This window comes from Rhinopithecus bieti, unplaced genomic scaffold, assembly GCF_001698545.2.
Source record: "Rhinopithecus bieti isolate Rb0 unplaced genomic scaffold, ASM169854v2 scaffold_7398, whole genome shotgun sequence".
NCBI lineage: Eukaryota > Metazoa > Chordata > Mammalia > Primates > Cercopithecidae > Rhinopithecus > Rhinopithecus bieti.
Window position 1 is genome coordinate 2,248,800 of NW_016805783.1, and position 9,817 is coordinate 2,258,616.

At 37.9% G+C, this 9,817-nt stretch overlaps 1 protein-coding gene across 4 annotated transcripts in view; it reads right to left on the reverse strand.

The window, feature by feature from the left end:
* SETDB2 (SET domain bifurcated histone lysine methyltransferase 2) overlaps positions 1–9,817 on the reverse strand; it is a 51,672-nt gene that overhangs the window by 7,182 nt on the left and 34,673 nt on the right. For 3 of the 4 annotated variants that reach the window (XM_017873765.1, XM_017873766.1, XM_017873763.1), the window contains 5 exons: positions 8,265–8,825; positions 4,962–5,078; positions 4,167–4,336; positions 2,305–2,530; positions 1,708–1,807 (listed from right to left, as the gene is read on the reverse strand). In XM_017873765.1, the coding sequence (XP_017729254.1) occupies positions 1,708–1,807; positions 2,305–2,530; positions 4,167–4,336; positions 4,962–5,078; positions 8,265–8,825 (1,174 nt within the window). The remainder of the gene's footprint in view (positions 1–1,707; positions 1,808–2,304; positions 2,531–4,166; positions 4,337–4,961; positions 5,079–8,264; positions 8,826–9,817) is intronic. The other variant, XM_017873767.1, reaches the window with a different exon arrangement.

Consider the following 9,817-nt stretch of genomic DNA (forward strand, 5'->3'; position numbering starts at 1 on the left):
TTGGCTTCAACTGTAAGTTGTGTAAAGATGAAAAACACTCATTGGCTACTCTCTACCTCAAAGAAAGGTTAACGAATTTGATAGTGCTTACGCATTGTAGACACTGCAGTCACTTTAAGTAGTAATGATAACTTTAAAAGAGGGGTATATGCTCAGCACAATGCTTGGCAACCAACTAAGTGTTCAATACACATTGACCATATTATTATTATGAAAGTTCTCAGTATGCGAATGGTCAACATGTATTGAGCACTTAGTTGGATGCCAAGCATTATGCTAAGCAAGTTGCTGATGTTTATCTCATTTAATCCTCCTAACTCAGAAACATATACTATTATCTTTTTACAGATAAAAGAAATGTATGTATGGAAATACCACCCAGCTAGCAGGCAGCAGAGCTGGAGGTTAAACCTCAGTCTGTGTGACACCATGGCCAATCTTTTCATAATTCTCTGACCCTGAGGTAGCTACTGTACCATTACCAGGCAGAGGGCAAATATTTGCATAACACCTAGAGAAGAGTTTTTCCTTTTCATCAACAAGCCCTAAAGTAAGCTACCATTATGTCTCTCTCTGTTCTCTTTTCTCTTTCTCTGCTTCTATGTTTCAGTCTCTGACCAATCTTAGTTCACAATGCAAAGGGTACCCTCAGAGGTTACAATGTAAAATATTGTTTTCTAGATGATCTTTCCTAAGATTGCATCTCTTCTTTCTCATACATCTTAAAACCTTTGGCCGGGCACAGTGGCTCATGCCTCTAATCCCAGGAATTTGGGAGGCCAAAGTGGGTGGATCACCTGAGGTCAGGAGTTTGAGACCAGCCTGGCCAACATGATGAAACCCCGTGTCTACTAAAAATACAAAAAATTAGCTGGGCATGGTGGCAGGCGCCTGTAATCTCAGCTACTCGGGAGGCTGAAGCAGGGGAATCGCTTGAACCCAGGAGGCAGAGGTTGCAGTAGGCTGAGATCGCACCATTGCACTCCAGCCTGGGCAACAAGAGTAAAACTCCATCTCAAAACAAAACAAAAACCTTGTTCTCCTTCACCTAAATTACTCTGTCCCTTTTCTTATATATTACTATTAACTCCTGAACACTTTAGCTTCTCCTACAAATTCTCAGAATGGGATACCTATCGGTCTCAGTGGAGCACACTGTCAGATCATGACCAGCATTCTCCTCATACAGCCAAGCTGGAAACACGCCAACTGCCGTGGATGATACTAAGTAAATAGAACATGGTCCTAACATTTCCGCAGTCCACCATTCCAAAACAATAAAAGAAATTCTACACACTATAAAGTAACACAAACATTTTGAGCTAAGTAAAGGACAGAAAGGCAATAGTTTATATCTCAGAAGGGCCCCATCAGCTGGGTACGGTGGCTCACGCTTATAATCCCAGAACTTTGGGAGGCTGAGGCACGACAACTGCTAGAGCTCAGGAGTTGGAGACCAGACTGGGCAATATAGTGAGACCCCATCTCTACTAAATAAGAGCCGGGCATGGTGCTGTGCACCTGTAGTCCCAGCTATTTGGGAGACTGAGGGAGGAGGATTACTCGAGCCCAGATTGTGGCTGCAGTGAGTTGTGACTGTGCCACTACACTCCAGCCTGGGTGACAGAGTGAGACACTGTGTTAAAAAAAAAAAAAAAAAAATTAAAAAAGAAAAGAAGGGTCCCATCTACATTTTGCAGTTTTTACCATTTTTTCCCCATTGTGTTGAAAAATGGCTGTCTTGGATTCAGGATCTCCAATAACTGAATGATACCGAATTCTTGAAGTATTATCATATTTCGTTTCCCTAAAAGGAAAAAAAAATTATTCTGTATCACTAAAATTCTTTTCATTCTCTTTATTGAAGTATAGATAATATCCATTATTACATAAATATCCTTAATTATTAGAAATCAACCTAAGTAAGAACATATATGTTTACTCCTTTCCCCAGAGAAAGTAAATACAATACTTTAAATAATTTTGAAGTACATTTAAAAAAGGAAGAGAACCTATGAAAACTTTGCAGATAAAATGATAGAAAATTTTAAAAAACAGCAAAACTTATGACATCCATAAAAAACCTGACTGAAGTCATATAAGGTAAAATTCCAGAACTGAAACACTGAGGATAGTACGTTGGCTACATTTTTAAATGTCCTGGATTTCTCAAAGTGTTAGACTTAACAACTTTGAAGCAAAATGATAAATACAAATGAGGAGGAAAGAAAGAAAGAGGGGAAGCAAAATGAACCAATTGATTGATAATTTAGATTTACTCTGGGTTCTTCAGCTCTTACTTACATAGTAAGCTCCTTGGGATTATTACTGAACTTTGGTGAACATTTCTCAGTTTTAGCAGTTCTAGGATGTGTTTCCAATCCTAATGGGAGAACTTCAACTTCACAATCTGAACACGCAACTTCTAATTTCCTCTTTTTTGAAAATATATTTTTCATAGTATTCTCATCTTTCCCATTTTCATCAATACCATTAGATTTTTCCGTGTTAGCTCTGCTTAGTAATCTTCCTAAAAGGAAAATGTTAAAGAGTTTGAACAACACAGAAGATAATTGCTAACAATAAATAGACATCTCTATTTCTACTCCATGACTAAAGAACCCATACGTTCTACAATGAAGATAAACACATTAACTCATCCTACAAAACTGTTGCTAGACAAAGACCAATGTGATATTTCTTATCTTCCAGTATATGAAAAAACAGGGTATCTAAAAAACCCATCTGTCTGTTTTGGTAAAATACAAAAGAGAAGAGATTTAGCTACAATGATCCAAAACAAAGATATGGATCAGAAAGTACCCTAGAAAATTAGAGATGACCTCTAGTCATAAAATTGTAGCTTTTATGTCTAGTTAAAAAGGCTTTATCATCTGAAACTACAATTTTTAACAAAAGTACCTATTTAAATATGTGGTGATATGTTCCTAGTGTTGTCATATTAAGTTCTGCATAACACTAAAATCTTAAAGTTTATGCATTTTCTTTCAAGGGATTCAATATTATAATTGCCAAGTCCAAATTAATAGCAGGATATTCTTACCCATCATTAGGTCGGAGACATATCTTAGGTATATTTTCTAGCAACAACAATAAAACCAATGATACTTTCTGGACACCGCTTGGCATTTTACAGGTAGCTTTCATCCAACAGTTATTTTGAGAAGTATGAGAGATGAATGTCTAGGCAGGCTGTGTAGAATGTGGATCTGTAAGTGTGGAGTGACAGGGATCCATATGTGTGACTACTCTGAATTCAGATAACTCTGCAAGCTTTTTCTTGCCCTCTCTGATGTGAACCTGACATTTCTTTTCTTTTCTTTTCTTTTTTAAGCACTTGGTCACGTAAACAGATAAATCGGATTTTTTTCAGATGAGTAATTTTCAGAACCTGGTTGTTCTGTTCCCTGCTGCCTAGCTGCTAAAACTAAGTCAAGAACAATTCCTTTAGATTGGCTCTAAAGCCGTGTTTCCCAAACTTTCTCACATAAGGATGTGCACAGAAAATAAGGGGTTTTGCCTGACATGCTGGAGGTAAATGTGTAAGACTACCGAAGACTGATGTGTTTGGTCCTGGGGGCTGTGGCCCTAAAGAATCAGTAATTGCATGACTGTAACACACTGCTCGGGAAGTTTTGCTCTGCGGCATGGACAACTCTCTGCAGTCCCCAAAATAGAGTGAGTTGCCTAAAGTCACTGACTGAATTATAACATGCAGATATTACATAGTTAACTTGTTAAATCCTAATAATAGCTCAAAACATTGAATAAGAAAGTTTTTGACTGGTAATCTTTACCTTGGCAAGCTAGTCATCTAGTTTTTTTACTTTTAAAAAGTTTTCTTCCCTTACCCCAAAGTACCTGTAGCCATGCGGACAAAACAAATGTGCCTTGGACATAACAAGCTCTCACACAAAAACCCAAGTGTCATCTCTGAACCTTTCTTTTCTTGAAGAAAGTACCTCCTAAGAATCTCATCTCTTTAGTGCTCAAGTTCCCAGTTCATCTGCCTTTCTCTGATGTTCCTTTTAGATACTGTTACTCTTTACCTTGTTGTAAGCTCTCAACGGCCCTGGCTAGGAAAATGGATATTCAGAAAAGAGGGTCCTACCCTAGAATAATTTAAAAATAAACCTTTGCTTTACCTGAATAAATGCAAACAAACGTCCCTCTGTCAATGTCATCTAGGCAGCGTACACCCCATCCCTTCTGCTCAGTTTTGAACACCTGTAGCCTCACTTGAGGACCATGTTGGACAACTCGGTTCTGACACAACTGTCGATTACATTTGCACAACAGGCTGCATTCATAAATGCTGTCAACAAAATATGCAAAAGAGAAAATCAGACACCTCATAAAGCAAAAAGCAGTTTATTGCCACTTCACCGGCACTGACAACTACTGAGGGAAGCAGGCTAAATGTGAAAGCTCTTAGAGATAGGGTGCCTGGGTTCCCATCACAGCTTCCACATTTACTAGCTGTATTATCTTGGATGAGTTATTTAACTTCTCTTTGCTTTATCTTTGCATTTTTAAAATGGAGATTATATGACAGTACCTCCCTTATAGAGCTGCTTTGTGAAGATAAAGTGAGTCAGTGTCAGTACCTTGAAAGGTTGAAAATTCCCAATTCTCAAATGAGTTCTAGACAGCGTATTTTTAAATGGAGAAATGGCTGCCCAAAGTAGGCTGATCCTACAGGGATAAGAGCCAGTTTCAAAGCAGATGAGTGTTCGAGTACACTTCGCATGATGTATGTGTGGTCTCTGACTATCATTTCCATGAACAATATACAGGATTTTTATTCCTTAATAATTTAGATTTTTGGTATCGGAACCAAATTAAACCAGATTTAACATCTATATGATTTTAGACCACAATAAAAGGTACCCACCTTCAAAGATATACACACCCTGCAACAAATCCTCAAGGTACCTTACCCAGTAGGAATCTGTCTCTGTAGTCTTTTATATTTATATCCAGTGGTTATTTTGTCACTTGACAAGGGGGAAGTTTTGGCATTCCTTGCTGTCAATTGAAGACATGCACATTTTGTTCTAAAAGGAAGGCAATGGTTGGAGAAAGAATGAAAAAGCACCAAGTTAAGTCAAGAGACTGTCTTGATAAAAGTGTAAATGATGTAATAAAAGATGCAATAGCATTTAGAATAGTTTGGCTCATGAACACTATGAGCTTTTTCCCTACACAGATCTCTTTGAAGGACAATACCTCCCAAAATTTATAAATAATTATAAACTGCACTGCATCTCTATTTGCTCATGAAATACTTAACTATATGAGTTTAGCTTTTCAAAATCAATTCCTTTAATTTCCCTGTTCAGCACAGAAGCTCGTTTGTGAGAATTCTGCTAGTTCTGCTCTTTTACAATGGATAAACTTAAATATGTCAAATTTGTAAGGATGTAGTTTTGCAGATGTCTTAAGTTCTCTTTCACTCCAGTGACACAGAAACAGACTGGGGAGATTGACGCTGGGTATCTGGCTACTATTATTGAATCCTTTTTTCATACTGTTGTGAGGCAGGAAGCTTGCAACCGTAAAACTTTATGTACTTTCCCCTCTATTCAGATGATTAACTAATTTGATAGGGAACCATAATTTGATACAAAGTAAGGAACTTGGGGACTCTAGCTGTATAACTAGGTAAGTGACTGCTGGTGAGCTGGTTAAAATCTCTGGATCTTAGTTTCCTTTGCTGAACAAGTGACTTTAAGGTCTTTTCCTCTATGATTCTCTTCTGTATTTTCTCTATTAATTCATACACATCAGAATGGTGGCTGCTTGTTTGCAAGAGAAAAGAACAATGACAACAATCAACAAATTCATTAATTTGGATTCTGTTTACAGATATGAAAATCTGTAATTGTTTTTTCCCATGTGATTTTGTGTGCAAAGTTTAAAAGTACAGAAAATACAGATAATAAACATCCATATTTTCACTATCCAGAATTAGTTGTCAGCATTTTATCTAGTTATTTTCCCTGTATATATAATTTAAAATCTACACACCACATATATACCACATACACACCACATATACATGGTCTTCTTAAAAAAAGTTAAAAAGTAAAGCATTACAGATATAACTAAACTCTCAAGAGATTTAGTGTGGCATCCTTTATGCTTTTATATACACATGTATCTACAAACAATACATTGTGTAGTTTTCATTATAAAAAAATTTACTATAGGTATTATTCTATAACTTGCTTTTTTTTTGTTTAGTATAATGTTTTTGAGACCCATCCATGCTATATACAAATCCAGTTAATTCCTTTTAACTTTTCTACAGGATTAGGTATTGCTCACTTCATATACAATTAATAGTTTTTCTTTTCTTTTTGGAGAAGGGGTCTCACTCTGTTGCCCAGGCTGGAGGGCAGTGGCGCAATCTCGGCTCACTGCAGCCTCGACCTCCCTGGACTCAAGTGATCCTCCCACCTCAGACTCTCGAGTAGCTGGGACTACAAGTGCGTCCCACCACGCTGGGCTAACTTTTGTATTTTTGTAGAGATGGGGTTTCGCTAGATTGCCCAGGCTAGTCTCGAACTCCTGGGCTCAAATGATGTTCCTATCTTAGTTTCCCAAAGAGCCAGGATTACAGGTACGAGCCACTGTGCCCAGCCTCTTAGGACAGTTTAATTATACCTGTTTTAAAATCCCTTTCAATTAGATTCAACATTTATCTCTGATTCCTCAGGTGTGAATTCTCTCTACTTGTCGGGATTCATGCTGCCTTCATGGTCCTAAACATTGTTGCGTGGGTGCTTTAAATGTTTGTTTGAAATCATACCTTCTGTGGGGTTTAGTCCTTTTGCTGCTCTACGTTGGGTGCCTTCTCCAACGCTTTGGCTCTGACCCTATTGGTTTTACAGCTGTTAACAAGGTTTTCATTAATACAGTTCTAGGCCCTGTGAGATACAGGCCTAGTTCCCAGTCTTGTGCAGGTAGGTACCTGTTTCTATTCCTTTGGAGAGCCAAGTCCCCAGATGAGGTAGTTGGGTTACATTTAGAGGTAATCTTTACAAAACAAAATACATATTTTTAAACAGAATAAAACAGTGCAGTGAGAGGTTTTCTCTATGAGAGGCCTCCAGGAACTGAGCCAAACTGAGGTAACAGTAGATATAGCTCTCATTTTACACTCCAATTAACTGAGAGGATGGTGAAAACTATTATTATGCTATTTAAATTATTTATCATTCTCTTATTCTTTTTTTGCCAAGTACAGGTAGCTAAATTTGCATTAAATGTACATATAATGCAACACCACTCTACATCTATATTCCTACAAATGTATGTGTACTATATACCCTGAAAATGGTTTTCAAAGTCTTAATATATTAGAACATGTTTTCATTTTTTAATGGGATATTAATACTATACTACGATCAAGAAAACACTAGTTATAAGTATCACATTAGCCAGCAAATGATTTTTAAAAGTAAAATGCAACATATAACCCAATGGTTAAGAACATGGGTTCAAATCCTGTCTCCAAAATTTGTTCTATGATCTCTCCAAATTGACTTCTCTGAGGCCTAACTTCCTCATGCATAACACTGAGATATTATCTACCTCATGGGTTTTTGTGAAGATTAAGAGAGTGAATGTAAAGTACTTGTCACAGTGTCTGGCACTGTTAAATATCATTTGTTGTAATGCTATTGATGATCTCTTAATGTATTAGAACTAGATTAAAGGAAATATGCATCCTTGGAAGAAGTAACTTTCAAATTACCATATTTGGCAAATAATTAGAGGCTTTTTTTCCTACTGCTAGTGAGAGCTCATTTTCCCATTGTAGACCTTTTTATTTTTTTCTGGAGACAGGGTCTTGCTTTGTTGTCCAGGCCTCTGATACAGTGTGTGATCACAGCTCACTGCATCCTTGACCTCCTGGGCTCAAGCAGACCTCCTACCCCAGCCTCCAGAGTAGTCGGACTATAGGTGCACACCACCATACCCAGCGAATTTTAAAATTTTTCTGTAAAGATGGGGTCTTGCCATGTTGCCCAGGCTGGTCTCAAACTCCTGTGCTCAAGCTGGCCTCCCACCTTGGTCTCCCAAAGTGCTGGGATTACATGTGTGGGCCACCATGCCCAGTCTTACCGTAGACTCTCGAACAGGTTTTAGATAGACAAATTAATACATAACAAGACTTCTTAACAAGTGTCCTTACATTCAGAAGATTTTTTGAAATGCTATGTTTTTCTACTCACATGTCTATGCAGCCCTCAGAGCAGTCACAGGAATCAGTAAACATGCTGGAAAAGTTGGTTAGATAATATGTTCGAGGCCACACAGTCTTTCTGTACTTAAACTGTGGAAGCTTTCTACTGTCAATTTCATTACAGAAAGAAATGGGCACTGATTCCACTCCATTGCTAATATCCACATCAGAAACAACTTCTTTTTGCTTTGGGTAATTCCGAGCCAACTGAACATAGGTATTGAAAGAAAAGTTATCTGTAAATAAAAAGTTACACTCTGTCTCAAGCAGGTAACGAAAAACTTCCTCCACGTTTCGTAGACTCCTTCCACAAGGGGTTTTATAACTCACATGGAGTGCTGAAGAATGAGAGTTTGTCTTGGCATGTCGTCTTTGGAAGTGACATTTGATTGGCAACTGCAGAGGGTTTTCTCCCTTCAAGTTCAGTGGCATTTTCATCAGACAAGCACCAGAGCAGTCATGACTTTGGTAAGATAAATTCAAAGATGAGTCTTTTTCTCTAAAGTCTACAACTTTATCTTCAAGAGAGAGAATTTCCTTATTTTCCGTTCTGTTAAAATAAATCATTCATTAGCATCTCAGATTTATAGTTCAATTCATTAAAAAAAAACTATAATTATTTCCTATCTTCTTAGACAATATTAAAATAAGCCAGACTCGAAGATACACATTTTAAGATGTTCTGCAGCCATAGAAACATTGTATCTATTTTTAAAACTTTTCTCAGAGATGGGGTCTTGCTATGTTGCCCAGGCTGGAGTGTAGTGGCCATTCACAGGTGTGATCACAGCACACAGCAGCCTTGAACTCTTGTCCCCAAGTGATCCTCCTGCCTCAGTTTCCCAAATAGCTGGTACAGGCATGCACCAGGTCTGCCTTATACCTGATTTCAGAATACTCCAGGAAGCTGTGATTATAGCTGTAACTTTCTATTAGGTATTTCATAGCACCTAGCAAATTTAGAGTTGATTTAGAGCATGTAATCAATAAAGCACTGAAGAAGGTTATTTCTTCAGGCATGCTGGGATCAAGCTCTTTACATGCCAAAAACAAAGGCTGGCTGAAAACTTATTAATTCATTAAGAATCCTTTATACTGTTTGCCTTCAACAATAGTACCAACTGAATTCTTTCCATAATATGTGATCTACCTCGCAATCGTATTGATACATCTGAAAAAATGGCAAACTGACAGGAGAAAACGGGGTGGTTATTAATCTAAAACGTCAGCAGGGTGTGATGGCTCACAACTGTAATCCCAGCACTTTGAGAGGTCAAGGCGGAAGGATTGCTTGAGCTCAGGAGCTCAAGATCAGCCTGGGCAACACAGTGAAACCTCGTCCCTACAAAAAGTAAACAAAATTAGTCAAGTGTGGTGGTGCATGCCTGTAGTGCCAGCTACTTTGGGGGCTGAGGTGGGAGGACCGCTTGGACTTGGGAGGTTGAGGCTACAGTGAACCATGATCACACCATTGCACTCCAGCCTGGGTGACAGAGTGAGATTCTGTCTTAAAAAAAAAAAAAAAAAAAAAAAAAACATCAC